Source organism: Hypanus sabinus, chromosome 13 (genome assembly GCF_030144855.1).
Source record: "Hypanus sabinus isolate sHypSab1 chromosome 13, sHypSab1.hap1, whole genome shotgun sequence".
NCBI lineage: Eukaryota > Metazoa > Chordata > Chondrichthyes > Myliobatiformes > Dasyatidae > Hypanus > Hypanus sabinus.
The window spans coordinates 76,961,405-76,980,882 of record NC_082718.1 but is presented as its reverse complement, the minus strand read 5'-3'; the positions used below and the strand labels follow the sequence as shown (position 1 = coordinate 76,980,882).

General features: G+C 42.0%; 1 protein-coding gene across 1 annotated transcript in view; it reads right to left on the bottom strand.

Moving 5' to 3' along the window:
- ptpn11a (protein tyrosine phosphatase non-receptor type 11a) overlaps positions 1-18,765 on the bottom strand; it is a 75,083-nt gene extending 56,318 nt beyond the window's left edge. Inside the window, exons 1-4 of the mRNA XM_059987935.1 lie at positions 18,587-18,765; positions 13,532-13,654; positions 12,263-12,457; positions 3,379-3,571 (exon numbers count right to left, since the gene is read on the bottom strand). Of these exons, the coding sequence (XP_059843918.1) occupies positions 3,379-3,571; positions 12,263-12,457; positions 13,532-13,654; positions 18,587-18,600 (525 nt within the window). The 5' untranslated portion in view covers positions 18,601-18,765. The remainder of the gene's footprint in view (positions 1-3,378; positions 3,572-12,262; positions 12,458-13,531; positions 13,655-18,586) is intronic.
- Between the last annotated feature and the right edge of the window lie 713 nt (positions 18,766-19,478).

Below are 19,478 nucleotides of genomic sequence, written 5' to 3'. Positions count from 1 at the left end.
ACCAGGTGAATTTCCTCTGGGTGCTCTGTTTCCTCTAACATTCCAAAAAGACATAAGAGTTCAAGGTTAATAAGGTGTGGGAATGCTATGTTGGTGCCAGAAGCACAGCTACGCTTGTGGGCATTCCAGAGGACATATTCATGTGAATTGTTCATACAAATGATGTATTGATGGTGCTGAATGGGTTCTTCCTCGAGGGAAGACCATGCAGCAATAACCATTATATTAACTCATGTTAACTAAAATGCCACTAAATATGCACTAAAGATATCATTAGTGGGCGGGTTGATAGTGTAGAGGAGCAGTACTGTATTTCAATGTACCTGTGAACCAAAACAAGTTTATCTTTATCTTTCAATTATTTATGTGCCATGTTGTATGACATGGGTCTTTCCCTGAACACGATTGTTCTTGGTAAATTTTTCAAGTGGTTTGTCATTGCCTTCTTCTGGGCAGTATCTTTACAAGACGGGTGACCCCCGACCCCAGCCATTATCTATACACTTCAGAGACTGTCTGCTTGGTGTCAGAACTTGTGATATGAACCAGCTGCTCATACAACCTGTGGCTTCATGTGACCCTGATTGGGGTGGGGGAGGAGGGGGAGGCTAAGCAGGAAATACACCTTGATAAAGGGTGACCTGCAGGCTAGCAGACAGAAGGGACACCTTACACCAGGAGATCACCAAACTTTTTTGCACGCGGACCAGTTTAATATCAACAATATTCTTGTGGACCAGCCAATGGTGGGGGGGGGGGGGGGGGGTGTTAATCACGACAGGAATATAGGTGATAAATCAACTATAAGTCACTTATAAGTGGCTAATACACTGAATTTCATTTCTAAGAGGGTTTATCTAACGAATTTAATATTAAACACACAATGCATATTTTCCTAGTATGAACATATAAAATCATTACAACACACCAGTGAGAGGACCAGGTAAGGGCCAGAGGTCCCCGTGCCGGGGCTGTGGAAGTCGCAGTTCGGAGAAAGCGACCGACCGACCGAGGAGTGCAACAGGGCGCATGCCCGCCCCTGTAGGATCTATTGGCCAACAAAAGTTTGGCTCAAGGGATAACTTTCAGTAGATCTCAGTGCGGTAGCTGCTCTGCTACTTATGAAACCCTGAGCCCAAATTAGGTTGTCTGCGAATGTTTTAGCACTGGGTTCCCCACGAACATTCGGTGTGCTAAACAGGTTTAGAGGCAGTGCCCACCTGTCCGCGCTCCAGGCCAGTAGCAACGGCACTTCTCGCCGGTCACACGAGGCAGCTGGTTACCCGAGGCCAACCAGTGATCCTGGCACTAGGGTATCGTAATGAACTCATGTGCATTCAAGTTCAACAGTGGGCATGACAGGGAATGAGGAAAGGTGCAGCTGACTCATATCGTTTCATATCAACAAATCATATCCTCACGGCCTGGTAGCACATGCTTTGCGGTCCAGAGGTTGGAGACCACTGCCTTACACCTTTGGTAGAGACGTATCTCCACCTCGCCACCCAGTTCCATAATTAGGACCCCAGTTAATTATAATTAAATCGCATTTGATCAATCCAGGTTGGTTGTAGCTCTTTGGATGCCACACACTGAAAATGAAGCACTCACAGACACAAAAGAATTACTGAGCTGAAGGTCTGTCATTCTTTCTTGAGATCTTCACAGCTAATCTTCAGGTAACTTATTTCATTTTAAACAATATTAACAAATGGCTGAGGGCACTGGATGTACGAAAGACCAGACAATATCCCAGCTGTAGACTGGCACCTGAGAACTGGCTGTCGCTCTTTAGACAAACTGCTTCAGCACTATTATAACTCTGGCACCAACCTGACAAGTGGAAAGTTGCCCAGGTTTCTGCCGTTCAAAAACGCAGAACAAATCCAATCTGCCTAATTAACACCCAATTAGTCTCTTAGTTATTAACAAAGTCATTATGAGAATGTATTAACAGTGTTACGTAGTAACTGCTCCCAATACCCTGTTCACTGAACACCAATCAGGATTACTGAAGTCAGAGATAGGTATATTTACCTATGACTGCATAATAATTCAATTTTATCTGCAACGCCTCAGAAAATAAACCAGTCCATTGCTGCAAAATCCAGACAATAAATTTAGGCATGGGCAAGTAACATTCTTCAAAAAGAAAGAAAGGCTTAGATATTGACCACCTCCAGGAGAGAGTCTAACAAGTCCCAAAAGCATCTCCAATTGTTGAATCCCCATCAACATCAGGGTCAGCACTGATGAGAAATGTCCTAAAGGGCCAGAGGAGCCACGTTTCCTGCAGCAAGTGACTCACCACCTGACGCCCTGACAAGTGGTGCTAATGAAGAGCGTAAAATACATTTCAGTGTAGTTGCGATAACATTCAACGTGACACAGTTTGGTACAGCGTAGCCTGCTTAACTGGCACTGCGTCCATCATCCTAACCATTCATTACCTTCACCCTGACACACTACGCCATAGGGCCTACCATCTACAAAATGCACTTTGGTTGTTTAAACTCCTCCAACATCACTATCCTACAACCTCTAACAAAGGAGGTGTAAGGTGCTCCTCCCCTCTGCCAGCCTGCAGATCACCCTTGGGCAAGGTGTAGCACCTGCTTAGCACCCCGATCAAGATCTTGTGAAGCCATGGGAGCAGGTGGTGGATGGTCATATGAGCAGCTGGTGCACATCACAAGTTCTGGTTATGTGACTACTGATGCCAGGCAGACAATTTCTGAAGAGTATTGATAATGGCTGGAGTCACCCACCTTGTTAAGACACTGCCCAGAAGAAGGCAACGTCAAACCACTTCTACAGAAAAATTTGCCAAGAACAATCACGGTCATGATACCATGATCGCCCACATCATATGACCCAGCACATAATGATAATGAAAGATAAAATGAAAAGTTTATTTTGCATACTATTTATACAGATTAACAGTGGATTGAGCCAGATTAAGGTAAAACAATATCAATGCAGAATAAAGTGTAAAAGCTACCAAAAAGTATGCAACATTTGTGAATCTTTGGAATTTTCCATCTCAGTGAACTATGGATGAGATTTATAGTGATGGATAGTTACTTGATGTACGGGGGAATCAAGTGTCACAGGGTACAGGAAGATGGTCGAATTGAGACCAAACAGCAGATCAACCATTGCATTGAAAAGTAGAGTAGGCTCAAAACACTGTACAATCTATTCCTGCTGCTGATTCATTTTGCAAACTATTTTAAACAGGGCAATTTCATTAGTCACAAATCCATCTCTCAACTCCAACACTCTAACTCTTTACAGCATTAGTTACAGTTATCTACAGCATAGAAAGACCCAAATTAACATTTGTTATATGATACAGACCACTTAAACTTCACTTACCTGGCATCGGATCATTACATGAGTGACTTTTGGCTTCCCCTCACTGCTTTCCCCTTTATCGTCCCCCGTCCGCACAGACAGAACAAAATCTCCTGGGTGGCTTTGACTCTCTCGTACAAGAAAACTTCCTGGCTTTCCTTTCTCCGTCAGCAGCTTCTCTGCCTCTTTTCCTGAGAGGTGTCCATGGAACCACCTTTTCCAAAAAGACATTTTTAATAGAATAACTAAAAAGTCATAATAAAAAGTCATACATTAACTGTGGCAATTTTAAGTCTCAAGAATAATCAGAGTCAGATTAAGGGCAACCAGAAAGCCAGTTTCTCAAAGCTCAAAACTAAAACTTGAGCTAGATGTCAGAAACAAACCCAAATGTTTCATTATACAATAGATTTTAGGTCCTTCTGGCTGTGTCCAAGCAATGATTACAAATAAGTTACTGAGAAACCTGGCATATAAACTGTATACAGAGAAGTGGAAAATGGTCACATTTTCATTATTTGATGATATCCAACAACATTGACAGATTCCTAGAATAAAGTTGACTATTTACATCTTAGTTATAAGTAGCATATCTACACATTAACAAATCAGAATTACAAAGAGGGGAAATGTTTGGACAGGTCTGAGATATAAGAGAAAGGTTGTGGGACAGTCTATAAAGAGGTTAAAGATGAGGTCCCATAAAGAGGTTCAAGATGTGCTCAAGAGATTAGAAGAACGTTAGTCTACTGTAGCTCATTTTAAGCCCTGCCCTAGACAAATAGGTGAAGTTGTTACATCACTTATACATTGCATGTGATGCTGCTTTTCAGATGAAGTATTAAACAAAGACGCTATTCCTTCAAACTAAATATTATACCCCCAATTACCCTTAGGAGAAAAACAAAGGAAAAATTTTTTCTCAGCCCTTATCAAGGAATTAAAATATCCAGAGACTCTCCCTCCATTGTTCATTGAGGAATAGAGTTCCAATCACTCGCCAGCCTCTGAGAGTAAATTTCACCTCACCTGTCTTAAATATCAACCCTTTATCTACACATCAAGATCCCTCATCATCTAGTAGGTTCCAATCAAGTCGTCCTTTGTTCCTATAAATTTCACTAGGTACAAGCCTAGTGCCCAACATTTTCTCTTAAGACAACCCACCTATACTGTACCAGGTATTAGTCTAGAAATTTTTTCACTTTGTTAAAGAGGTTATTGGCTATCGCCATATTGAAACTTCCTTTGCTTACTACCAATTTTCCCTGTATGATATAAAGAGCTAGGTCTTAGGAAAGACCAAGTCTAATAGGGTCCTTCTGACAAAAAGTTTTGTCATTATCGCTGGAGACAAACACAAGACATCTTGGCAATCCAAAGGCACAGCCAAGTCAAACTGGGAGTAAACAGAAACTCCATTGCTTGTATCTTTGGAAACAGCTCTATATCTATCTTTGATACAGCTTCTTTCCCTTTTCAAGGTTCTTCTGAAGACCCTGACCTGGAGCTACACTCTGACTTTGGTCCTTTGTGGTTCTCAGGGCCTCACGACTGGCCACTTTTTGATATCCCAAGGACAAGGCCTGGAAGGCAAGTGCGTCTTCAGGGTTCCGCGTTTTCGTGGCTCTGGGGCCGTGCTGATTCTAGGCTGGTGCCCTGTCTTGGGAGAACACGGAATATTGGGAGCAGCAGGTTACTGCCAATGGTTGTGTGTCCAGAGAGTTGCACCTTTCTGGTGCCGACTCTCTGGGTGCAGAGCTCAGAAAAAGCAATGCAACAGACTTTTAACATCATAAATCAGCAAGTTGCTTGTTACGTCTCCCCTCTCGCTGTGAAACAGAAACACCTCTTTCTCCCTTATTAGGGGGAGAGAGAGAGAGAGCGAGCCTGTGGTATGTTCAATGACCGGGTGAATAAGTAGTTTTTGAGGTACTGCGTCTGCGTCTTTATTGATGCTTTGCTGCACACTTGAGGGCTCAGTGGAGGGTGCTGATGCTTTTTTGCTGGTGGGGGTGGGGTTGTTGTCTTGCTGCTGCTTGTGTGTGGAAGGGGGAGCTGGAGGGAGACTTTGGGGTTCTAACATTTGAACTGACATTCATTCTTTGAGGCACTCCTCTGTTTTCGTGGATGTTTGCAAAGAAAAAGAATTTCAGGATATATATTCTATACATTTCTCTGACATTAAATGTACCTATTAAACCGATTGAATTCCTCACTCTAGAATGTCACTTGTTAGATTATGACATCGTCTGAGGAAGGGACGCAGGGTGACAAGATTAACCATGCTGTGACGTACTAACAGACCATAAAGATCATAAGATATAGGAGCAGAATTAGGCGATTTGGTCCATCTTGTCTGCTCTGCCATTTCATCATAGCTAATCCATTTTCCCTCTCAGCCCCAATCTCCCACCTTCTCCCTGTATCCCTTTGTACCCCGACTAATCAAGAATCTGTCGACCTTTGCCTTAAATAAACCCAATGACTTAGCCTCAAAAGTCATCTGTGACAACAAATTCAACAGATTCCCCACTCTCTGGCTAAAGAAATTCTTCCTCATCTCCATTCTAAAAGGATGCCCCTCTATTCTGAGGCTGTGTCTTCTGGTCTTAGACTCTCCCACCATAGAAAACATCCTCTTCACATCCACTCTATTGAGGCCTTGCAACATTAGGTTTCAATGACTCGCCCCTCATTCTTCTGAATTCCAGAGAGTCCAGGCCCAGAGAAAATCAAACGCTCCTCAAAACATTTTCAAGAACCTCCTTTGAACCCTCTCCAATGTCAGCAAATCCTAAGGGGCCCAAAACTGTTCACAATACTCCAAGTGAGGCCTCACCAGTGTTTTATAAGGGCCCAATATTACATATTTGCTTTTATATTCTGGTCCTCATGAATTAATGCGAACATTGCATTTGCCATCCTCACCACCAACTCAACCTGCAAATGAACATTTAGACAATCTTGCACAAGGATTCCCAAGCCTTTTCACCTCAGATTTAAATTTTCTCACCATTTAGAAAATGGTCTAACTTTTTATTTCTTCTACCAAAGTGCATGACCATACACTTCCCAACACTATATTCTATCATCCACCTCTATGCCCATTCTCCTAATCTAAGTCCTTCTGTACCCACTCTACTTCCTCAAAACTACCTGCCCCTCCACCCATCTTCATATCATCCACAAACTTTACCACAAAGCCATCAATTCCATGCCATTGACATAATCTCTTTGGACAGAGACAGATAGTCTGTGAGAAACTAAGCTAATAGAAGTATTTACAGCAGATGAACTGCCAAGGTCCAGTCTAACTGGTAGTTGTGGAGAGAACTATACCTGTTCTGATTAAAATGAGCTAAATAAATAAATACAATCCTCTGGAAAAGAAACACCCTACAAAACATGATGGTCAAAGCCCTCCTCTAAAACTAGCATGTTAAAGAACAAACAGCATGGGAATGTCGACAAGACCAACAACTCACTATCAACTGTTAAGGCCATTTGTAATCCAAACATACAGACAGACAGACTTTATTGATCCCGAGGGAAATTGGGTTTCGTTACAGTAGCACCAACCAAGAATAGTGTAGAAATACAGCAATATAAAACCATAAATAATCAAATAATAAGTAAATAATGCCAAGTCCAGGACCAGCCTATTGGCTCAGGGTGTCTGACACTCCAAGGGAGGAGTTGTAAAGTTTGATGGCCACAGGCAGGACGCTCAGTGTTGCATCTCAGTGGAATGAGTCTCTGGCTGAATGTACTCCTGTGCCTAACCAGTACATTATGGAGTGGATGGGAGACATTGTCCAAGATGGCATGCAACTTGGACAGCATCCACTTCTCAGACACCACCGTCAGAGAGTCCAGTTCCACCCCCACAACATCACTGGCCTTACGAATGAGCTTGTTGATTCTGTTGGTGTCTGCTACCCTCAGCCTGCTACCCCAGCACACAACAGCAAACGTGATAGCACTGGCCACCACAGCCTCGTAGAACATCCTCAGCATCGTCCGGCAGATGTTAAAGGACCTCAGTCTCCTCAGGAAATAGAGACGGCTCTGACCCTTCTTGTAGACAGCCTCAGTGTTCTTTGACCACTCCAGTTCATTGTCAATTCGTATCCCCAGGTACTTGTAATCCTCCACCATGTCCACACTGACCTCTTGGATGGAAACAGGGGTCACCGGTGCCTTAGCCCTCCTCAGGTCCACCACCAGCTCCTTAGTCTTTTTCATATTAAGCTGCAGATGATTCTGCTCACACCATGTGACAAAGTTTCCCACCATAGCCCTGTACTCAGCCTCATCTCCTTTGCTGATGCATCCAACTATGGCAGAGTCATCAGAAAACTTCTGAAGATGGCAAGACTCTGTGCCGTAGTTGAAGTTCGAGGTGTAAATGCAAAGCACCATCTCACTGACAGCCAAGGGTGGTAAACAGGGAGGACAGACAGACAGTCAACCCTCAAAGGAACACTTTAAAAGATCTCATCTACAAACTGACATGAGTACTGTCTACCTGCCTGTTTCCATACTTAATGGACAAGAATTCAGAAAACCCAGTTTTAAAAAAAATGGTTTCAGGAATGCTAGGTTTTGCTAATGAAGCTCAAATTTAGCAGTTAGTTACAAATCCATAACCTGATCATTCACCTCTGCCACAAGTGGAGATTCACAAGGACCTGAGAAATGCTATAATTGTAACCATGGAAGGAGATGAACCTAACAGCAATAATTAGAGGAATTTTCCTAATCTCCACCATAAAAACTGCTTCCCAAATTCTAAAATGGATTCTAGCCACCTAGTATAGGGGTTCCCAACCTTGTTTATATCAAACAATGGACCAATACCATTTAGCGGGAGATCTGTGGACGCCAGGTTAGGAACCCCTGACCTAGAAGCACAATTCACCATTTGAAAACTTCCAGAGAAAAGCAGGAAGCAGCACGGGCCAGCATAGCAAGTCTTTCTCAGCCTCTCCAAGGTCTTCAGCTCTTAAATCCGGCGTCACTAATTTAGGTTCACTTCATAACAGCATGGAAGTCATCTTAACCAATGGCTACACAACACAGCTAATCTCATTGAATATAGGTTTCCAAGCAAGGCTAAGCAAAGTGATGCTGCTGGGCTCATGTTGTGATGTCTAATTGAGGATGATACTAACAACCTAAAAGGTTTGTTTTAATCTTTCTTGCCACAGTGTTACAATTAACCTCCAACAGATTTCCGGATGATGTAGAGTTAATGGAAAATCATTCAAACTATGTCGACTTTATTCCAGTACCAGGGTCACCCTAACCTCAGCAGTCGAACTGCAGTGTGCACAGCCTCTAATTACATATGTATACAAGCATTTGAAAACTGAGCATCAAATCATGGTTAACTCATTCACTAAAGTGCATGAAAGCTTGGGTATTACAACTTAACATCTCCAAGATAAAAGGTCTTATACTAAACTGACCCCACTGTACAATACCACTGTCCAAAATAGAAGGTCATGGAGAAACCTTAAGAAATATGTACCATTTTCCACATCTCAGAGACTTCTTTTGGACTGATAAGGGTGTTCAAGAATTCAGAGCACAAAACACATGGTCAACTAAACAGCAATAATTCCTTCCATAAGCTTTTGGTACATAGGACTATGTATAGCAGGCACCCTATGGCACAAGAAAAATACCAATGTACCATCTCAACAAAATCATTTAAGCTCACGAAAGGTACAAGCAAACCTGCTAACGTCTTTTCCGAGGCTCTCTGTTGAGACCGTAGGTACATTCAGTCACTGAACATCTTTTTGTTTAACATGTTGCTACTATGTTGTGGGAAAGGCAGTCACAACGCCTCCTTGAAGAAAAGCAACATTGTCATCACTTCAAATGGAAAAAGAGCTCTTAGGATGACATTAAGAACCTCAAATGCATGCCTCGGGCACACAAGCCCAGTAACATCACCTTGGTTACTACCCACCCACTGGTACCCCCTGTCTTATCAGGGTGAAGAGTTTGCAGTACCTCCAATGGGTTCATTAATCACTCTGGAGCCAAAGGGACATCCTCAGAACTTCATTTTCCCAAAGCATTCAATAAGGCTATAAAAGACATGACACATATGCAACATTATATTCCCCTTTCTATTATGGTTTTGTGTTTGACTTTATACCTTGGAGATGAGTGTCTTTTCTCTCTGTGGCTACAAGACTTGCCTACAAGTTTAGGACCATTCCAACCATAAACAAAAAAGGAACTCTAACAATGATTAAAGATACAAGAGTTCCTTTAAGATTAGATGCAGCAATCCCACTTAGTTGGGCTGCTCTTCAAACATTGATTGCCAAGATAGATGCATGGAAAACTTGATTGGCATTTACCTTTAACACAGCCAAATATCAGGTGTACAAAATGGGAAAAAAAACATTCTCATGTATTCTCACTTTTTGCCTCCATTGCAGCAGGAAGCAAATTGCTTTACTAGCCTACAGTCGAGCTCACTCATTTAAGTGAGCAAATGACAAAGAGATGTTATGCAAACGGTGATGTTCTCACAGCCCCTCGTAGCCTCTTTGCAAGTGGGTATTGACTGATGGGAATGTGCTTGTGTTGTGAGCGCTCTTGATAATCAAGATTCCAACAACACTTAAAGCATGACAAGCAATATTCCACACAGTCACTCCGTTTCACCAGCTGAGGTGCATCATACACTGGTAACAAATTTCAAGCAACTTATCAGGGCTCTTTAATAACACCTCCCAAATCCATAAGTTCTACCACCGAGAGGCACAAAGAAAGCAGGCATTCAGGAACACCACCATCTGCATATTCCACTGCGGTTTGCAGATCACCCTAACCTGGAACTGTATCAAAATTTCTCCATTGTTTCAGAGTCAAAATTTTGGAATTCTCTCTCAGCAGCAGCACTACAGATAAATCAAGCAGTTCAAGAAAAAAAGCTCACTACCATCTTCAAGGGCACATAGGAATGAAAGAAATGCTGGACCTGATTCCTGCATCTTATCAATGCTTTCTTCTCTAAGCCCTTTTCCCTTTTTAAGATGCTCCTTAAAAGCTATCAGTTCAACCAAATATTTCACCACTGCTCTAATATCTTAGGTGGCTCAAAGTCAATTCTAATGTGGTAAAGTTTCTGTAAAAATAGTCAAAATGCCACACAACTTCAGATGTTATTGATCAGAGCTAATCTCTCTCAGTCTCTTTGTCACATGTACATGTCAAAACAACTTTGTGGGCCGAAGGGCCTATATTGAGCTGTAGGTTTTCTACGTTTCTATACAGTGAAGTGACACAAACATGAGAAAGACTGCTGATGCTGGAAATCCAAAGCAAACACACAAAATGATGGAGGAGTTCAGCAGGTCAGATAGCATCTGTGGAAAAGAGTGAACAGTCAACATTTCTGGCTGAGCTATCGACCGTTTACTCTTTTCCATAGATTCTACCTGGCCTCTAAGTTCCTCCAGCATTTTGTGTGTTAAAATGAAATGCATTGTTTTGAACACTACCAACACAGTCCAAGGAACGTGCTGGAGGAGGGGGGCTGCAAGCAGCCCATAAATGATACCATACTTCCATTGCCAACATAACATGCTCACAACTCCCTAATCCTAATCCCACCTCTTTGGAATGTTAGAGAAACCAGAACACCCCGTGGAAACCTATGTGATTGCAGGGAGAATGTACGAACTCCTCACATACAGAGGTGAGAATTGAAACCCAGTTAGTTATACTCCAACATTGTTAGGGAAATATACAAGTTGAGTATCTCTTATCCGAAACTCAAATTCTGAAAACCTCCAAAGTCTCAATTTTATTTTTTGACTGCTGACATGATGTCACAAATGGAAAATTCCACAAGGTGCTGGAAGGTTCCCAGGCATTGCCCAGATCTCTGCGTGCAACACACAGTTCTGAGAATTGAAGTCAAATGTAATGAGCAGAAGTTTATGAAAAATAGTAAAACACTGCTTAAAGTGAAAAATGAAGATCTTGAATGTGTATTGAAAGAGTGGATTTCTCAGAGTCAGCGTGAAAATGAACCACTTGATGGTATGCTGATCATGAAACAAACAAAGATCTATCACAATGAACTGAAAATTTAAGGTAATTGAGAATATTCAGCAGGCTGGTTGCAGAAGTTTAAGTAAAGGCATGGCATTTCAGTTTTAAATATTTGTGGTGATCCAAGTATCTGCTGATCACAAACCAGCAGAAAAATTCATTGATGAGTTTGCCAAGATTGTTGCTGATGAAAATCTAACACCAGAACAAGTCTACAATACTCTTTATACCTTACATAAAATCTTAAAAAAATAAAATACATTGTATACTGTAACCTTTTAATCAAAACAAGGCATCATAGGTGGAGACTGAAGGCCTGCCATTGTTTGTTGTTGTTGTTCAACAGCTGATTCAGGTATTCTCCCAATGCTGTTGAACTGCTTTTGTTACCCTACACAGATATGTTCATTATCTTAATGGTATGTAATCATTTTACTGTTAAATACATGTGTGTGATAAAGACTGCTTATTGGTAGCACAAATTTTGGATTATACTCTAAAATCTGAAAAGATCCAAAATCCAAAACACTTCTGGTCCCAAGCATTTCAATCTGTAATACCTCTCCCTTAATCAGCATGCTACTCTTGGTTATAACTCTTTAGTGGCAAATTATAATTCATTCCTTTATATCTTGAAAAGGATTACTTTAGTGACCTTTTACAGATTTTCAGAATAATCTCAGTAAGCATTCCAGACTGAAAAGCATTTGGCACTAAAGTGAGGTTCAATTTTAGTTTCCCTAAGTTACTGCCGCAGCCATCTTCAAGGGCAACAAAAATAATTTTGTGCAGCGTTCAATGTCTGTTTCTGGCTCACCTCTCAGAGGTAGGATCTGCACAGTTCAGTGGGTATTTCAGTTCAATGACATCACCATTCTTCTCCTTGAGCTGTCCATGATGCTCCATGTAGTACTGCACCAGTTCAGCCAGCGTAGCAAACTTTTCCCCTCCGTACAAATCATAGTAATCACCTGTATTCTGAATTTTAATGTGTGTAACGGCCCCATTTCGCCTGTGAGAGATTAAAGCAAAGGACATCACAACCAAAGAAGTTACTTATAATCTACCTTTCATTGTCCCCTCAACACTACGAATGATTTTTATTGTTTTCAATTCAACTCCTCCCCATTTCAGTACTTCCTCCTGTTGCCTTGGCCAACATTTACATCTCAGTCACATCAAAAGACACGAGCATGGTACTGTTAATAATTCAGCTTGTAGGACTCTGTCATGCACAAATTGGCTGCCATATGTCTCTCTTTGGAAGAATGAACAGCACTTCAAACCAATTTGCTGGTTATGAAGACATTGCTGTCTGCTTTTTATGAATGTAATATACAGAGAAGCACAGAGGGGAACTGTTGAAAGAAAAGCTATCTAATTGTGAAATGTAACTGGGTCCCAGTGAAGTGATACAAAGTGCATCAAATTCCCAGATTATTTTCAAATTTCAAATATTCTCAATATTTATTATATTTAACATCCACTTGTCGCTGTGAACCATTAGGAATAGTTTGCAACAGCAAAAAACTTTTGAAGCATGCAGATTAAACTTGCATGCAGGGAAGACTTAGGTGGAGCTGTGCATTTTCCGTTGTCCCCAACCTCCCCGAAGCATATTAATGAGCCAGCTTCGAGTAATTTTTATGTCACTGGCTACTAATGATCAACTTGATTAAGTTCAACTTTATAACAAGATTTCATCTCTCAGTCTGCAAGCTGCAGATTCAGAAGCATCGCACTATCTTACTTTTAATTACTTCAAAGGCTCATTTGGCAACTTCCTGTGGCTTCCTTGCATCACTTCAGGTAACTCTTGCAAGTCTGTACCTGTAGTGGCAATAACCTTAGCTAATTAACTGGTCAACTGCTTATGTGCCCCACCCATTAAGAATATGTGGTACACATCATGAAAACTAATAACTATCCTACGACTGGCAACATGTCGCGTTTAACTCTACACCCACAGCTGAGATGAAAACTGCATTCCTATTTAACCAGTGATAACCTACACCTGCAGGCGAGATTCCTTTGGCACAGCAAAGTAACATTTGCTTTCCCTCCTCAGATAATACCCCTGACTTACCTCACTGAAAGCGTGAAGTCACCTGGATTGCTCTTGCTCGGTCGGGCCAAGAAACTTCCATCAACCCCTCTCGTCAGAAGCAAGTTCTCTGCTTCCACTCCCGTTATATTGGGGTGAAACCACCTAGGTTAGAAAGAAAAGCAAGCCATCAGGAGACCATTCCATGAACAGGAGATGCTGGAAATCCAAAGCAACTCACACAAAATGCTGGAGGAACTGGGAGGGAAGAAGCACTTTACACCTCCTTTGGTAGATGTATCTCTACCCAACTGCATTCTAGTTTCCCCATAATAGAATTTATACACATACCTCCTTGTATTCACATTAACCTACACCTTTCAAAATCAGAACCCCAGATGATCACAAGTGAGCAACACTTGCAGTCAAATATACAGTTTGCATCCTCCAACAATCTTGGAAGGAACTTACGTGGCTTCATTCAATTGTGAATAAATTCACTGACCTCACACAAGGAAATCACAGCTATATTTATGGTAGCTGCAATTGGCCTTAGTACCTTGGTTAACTCAGCTAAAATCTACAAGAGCTCATATACTCAAGGCTTTTGTCAACATCAATTGGTCAACTGGTAGTAATCATCATAATCTTCTTGATCACTGAATTTTTTCTCTCACACACACACACGCACACTCTCTCTCAGTCTTGTAGTTTCACCTGCTCAATTTGTCTTATACACCCTCTTCTGTAGCTCTCGTACAACTCTGTTTGGTGGTCTACAGTATCCTTTTATCTCTGAAAAGTGGGTGCCTTCAGCAAAACCCTGCTATTACAGTCGGCCCTTCTTATCCGCAGGGGATTGGTCCTGGGACCCTCCCGCGGATACCAAAAAACGCGGATGCTCAAGTCCCTTATTTAACCTGTCTTAGCACGGTGGTCTTTAGGACCCAGTGTAACCCTGGACCTTATTTAACCTGTATCAGTGAGGTGGACTTTAGACCCGGCGCAGCTCTGAATCTGCAGTGTTTCTGTTCAAGAAAATAATCATAAAATGGAAGTAATAAAGCAATTGGAAAGAGGTGAAATGCCATCGGTCATTGGAAAAGCGTTACAGTCGGTCAATGATCGGAACAATTTTAATGGAACATTTGAAAGGCACTGCCCCCATGAAAGCTACAATTATTTTTAATTATTGAAATACATATGTTTCTTAAGTGTTTTATATGCATAGAAGGGTAAAATATATATTATATACTAAGACAAATGTTTTACTAATTGAGGCTACATAATACCAGATGTACCTGTTCTGACTTCAAATCCGCCTTCTAGACAGACTCAGGAACGGAACTCGTTCATAACCCGGGGACTGCTTGTACTTTTAAATCATCTCTAGATTACTTATAATACCTAATACAATGTAAATAGTTGCTATACTATATTGTTTAGGGAACAGTGACAAGAAAAAAAAGTCTGTACATGCTCAAACAAAAACTGCAGAGAGAGAACTTCTGGGTTTTCCCGATCCGCGGTTGATTGAATCCGCGCATGCCGAACCCGCGGATAAGGAGGGCCAACTATACTATCCACCCCTATAAAAAATGAGAAAATGACAGCAGGCCATTCAGCCCTTCAGGTCTGTTCTACCATTCAACACAATTATCACTGGTCATCCCATTCTGGACCCACTCCCTGATTTCTTCCCACGTCTTTACCATGAAGAAATGTTTCTTTATTTGCTTCAATATAATTAGGTGGCCTCCACTGATAAAGAACTTCGGTTCACCATCCTCCAGCTGAAGAAATTACTCCTGATATTAGTTCTAGATTTACATAACCCATCTGAAGCTGTGGTCCCCGGATTTGGACGCATGGACCAATGGGAATATTCTCCCTGCAATTAGTCCATCAAGTATTGGTGGAATTTTCTAGATAACACCTCTCATTCTTCCAAACACCAGTGAATGTAGGCTTAGTCGGCCTAATTCCTCCTCACACGCTAGTCCCGTCATTCCAGAAATTAGTCTGGCAAACATTTGTTGCATTCCCTCAATGGAACAACTTCCTTTTCACACCTTATAACCAAAATACATACAAAAATTCCAAAAAGGGCTCCATAAAAGCCCTTTAAAGCTAAAGCCAGATTATATTGATAGAAATCCTTTATCAATAACAGCAAACAAGACAATTGGAGATGGTTATAAGTCAATCACATTGCATTGGGTCTGCTGAAATACATGTGATTTTATGGAAATAATTTGGAAAATGTGTAGCTCAGGTGTGCTGTTGACTGATGCACTGACAATGTCTCCTCGCATGGTGACAAAACGTTTGCAAGTAAGTTGCCAAGAGTGAGATCAACTCAACCCAACCATAGGATTTTGTGTCGATCTATTGGTTTCATGGTTGCCATTATCAATAAGTTTAAAATTTTGTAATTATCACATTAACTGAATTTAAACTGACCAGCTGTCAAGATGTGTTTTGAACATGCTTGTGGATTGCTGGTCTGGTAAAATAACTTTGCAGTACTGCATTCCTTTATATAAGGGCTATTTTTGTTCAGTGTCTCTGCTCCTGTAAATCACGCTATCATTATTTCTCAGAACTCTTGCTCTCAAACAAGGATCTGCTGAATGAGACCTTTCATAATGAGACATGGGGATGCTGTATCTGCTCAGTCATGTCGCCACATATTTGTACAAACTTTTATTTATTTATTTATTTTACGGGTCTTTTCTCCAGTAATGTCCAATGTCCTATCAGCAATTAGCAACTGTACCAAATTCACAGGAATGTACAAATGTGGAAAGCTGAATCAAACCAATAACTTCCACTCAAAACTGTCTAACATCAAACTTCTGCCTAATTGCCCAAAAGATTCTATGGCAGCTATTCATAACCACAGATAATATTTTTCATCCTGATGCATGCGATAAGGGACTAAAATATCCAAGTAGTGAATGGAAAATTGTTTTACTCCCAGGTCCAAACCCCAGTGACCTGCCTCCATTCTCTTTTCCAGATTAAATGTCAGATTTTGCTTTACAGAAATACAATATTTATGATGAGTACAACTAAGTTTGTCAATCCACTGCAAACCTTCACCTAATTTAAGTTTGAAGAGACACAGCTGGAAAGATTTCTACTGCTCTCAACAACAGTGACTGACCTTTAGGGGCAAAGGAGGAAAGAAAGGTTCTTCAAACTACTGGTCTCATTGAAGTCTTGTTAACTTTCTATTTTTGACTTCCAGCCCCAGATTAAGCTGTATAAGCCTCTTAAACCCATTCTAACCACCAGTGCCAGGTATTATAATGATTGATCGTGATTTATTTCAATCTTCTTCCCACCACTCATCTCATATACAACTTAAGCCTTGGAATCATTCCTGTTCATCTTCTCTGCAATCTACCCTGTTAATCTACATCCTTTTCTGAAAACTAAACCATTGTTCTATTCAAATTAATTATTTCTGTAAAAAAAAATACCTGATAGAAATGACACAAAAAGCATTTCAATAACTGCACATATTCAGCAAATCCCAAACAAAATATTTTAAAATCTTTGCCCTTTCTATGGGTTTAAGTTAACAGATCATTTCAACAGTTATTTTCTTGCATCAAGTGCATGTTTACACTATTCCAGTTTGAAGAGCTTGAGAGCAGCTTCAGGATGAGTGTCAATATCTGGGCCCAGAGTGAATTGCTGGGCGGCGTGGTCTAAGCCCAGAGCCCTTCGCATGTCCTAGTGTGAGATACGATATGATGTTTAGACAATTTAAGTGCCAGCCCAGATCAGAGGTTAGAGCCGATTTTGCTTGCTCTCCGTGAACTACACCTCTCTTTCCAGGGCACTGGAGCCTTTCGCTGGTCAGATAGACTGAAAAGGCAGGGCGCAGGCTGGGACAAGAGCCGATTTCACTTCCTCTCCGCGATGATCATCTCCATAGTGCTGAGGCTATGAAGACTGTCCCTGCTGCTGTGCTCCATGCCCGCTAATTTGATGAACTGATAAGCGAGGCTTTGGGCCTTCTCTGGGCTGCTCCGGAGTTCGGATCTGAGTTTTGGTTTGGAACACTGTCGTTTGCATGATTTGTACTTTTTTTCCTTCTCTTGCGCATCAAGTGTTGGCTTTTTATTTTTTATTCTTTTTTCCTCTTTAATTGGGTTCTTTCAGGTTTCTTGCTTTGTGGTTACCTGTGGGCAAGCAAATCTCAAGGTTGTATAATTTATACCTTCTTTGATAATAAATGTACTTGAATGAATGTGTGAATAAAATCTGATCTGGCCTGCACGTTCAGGATATTAACCTGTCAGTTCCACACATTACTTTCCTTGTGACACATAGCAACAGAGCTATAAACCACTATGTAGTTTGTGAATTTCAAACTTTGGAACAAAGCACATTTCAGAAGAAACTCTCTAAGGCACTTGCTTCACTTCACAACTTTAAGCATGTGAATCTGTGATTCTGCACCCTTTCCTGTCCTTGGGTGTCATAAATGTGAGTAAGCACCACTTATCACACAGCTGACTTTCCTGCTGTAAAACATCACCTCAAAGTGTACTGGATTGATAACTGCCTGGCAAAAATTAGCAAAACGGAGATGACGAAATTTGTATGCAACGATCTGAATGCTTTGCCAGGCATAGCGATGGAGGCAGAATCGATTATGATTTCAAAAGAGAGTTGGATAAGTACCTAAAAGAATTTGCAGGGAATAACTGCATTAGTCATGAAGATAGATCATGACAATAAACTCGACTTGACCTGGGCTAAACGACCTCCTCTCCGTAGTCATTCACCAATAGTGTGTGGTATGTGTTGAAGGCAACAGACCTTTTTGACACATCGCGGGTAGATTCAGAGATATAAAAGCCCGAACTTAGGGAAAAGAGACTTTGCTTCAAGGGACTGATTGCACAGTTAAGGTCAGTCCCTCCACCCAGTCTTTAGCAGGAGCAGTACAGACCAAGGAGACCCGTCCCCTGGTTTGTGTATCCCTCTCCGGTTTCCTTGACCCCGGGGCCTGGTACCGGCTCCCTCCCTTCCAGAGTGCGGAACAGCTCCGTTACCCTCACACCCCCCTCGGCTCACCTTCTCGATGTCATAGTGATCCCGGGCACCCGTCGCTTCAGAGAGCCGGGAATGACAAACTCAGATTAGCGACCGACCCTTGGTGAGTCAGCCGGAGGCCACTCCTGTCCGCCTGTCCGCCCGGCCGGCCGGTCAGAGCTTCCCCCCCCCTCCCCCCGAGCTCGGCCAACGAATACCGCAGAGCTGCGGCGCGGGGGAAAGACGTCACCACGGTTCCGCCCCTTACCGGACAGCGGCGCGGCGAAATGTCGTCATCGGCCTTCGCCGCGCGCGAAGTTGGCACCATGGAGACCTTGTTCTGGTAAATGGCCACATGAGTTTAACAAATGTGGTTGGGAGGGGGGAAGTGGAGCTTTTTCTGGCCGCTGAATCACCAGACCGCAACTCCAATAAACATTGCTAAAGGGCCCGATTGAACCTGAAGCATAACTGAGGGAAGGCAGCACTTAATGGAATGTGGCCCTGGAAGTAAAACAATTTTCCATTCCCGCTCCTGCCTCAGGGACAGACGGGACTGTCCGGGTAGGCCTGCTGTCTTTGCCTGCTCCTGCCCCCCTGAATTCGTGTCCTCGTAAGTCAATTCCATTCAGTCCCTTCTCATCTATATCCGTGACTCTTATGTTCTTGATCACCTCAGGAACTTTCAATTATCTGGCCCTCATTGCCTCATTTTCACCTATACACTTATATTCCCCCATCAAGAAGGCCTTGGTCCTTCTTTCTTGGCTAAAGAACCAAGCTCTGTCTGGCAGAACTGGTTCATCAATTTATACTTTGGCTCGTCCTACTTTCTCCAAACTCGAGGGATAACCATAGACACATGTATGGGTCCCACTGATGCCTGCCTTTTTGTTCACGATGTAGAACAGTCCATGTTCCAAGCTTTCCCTGT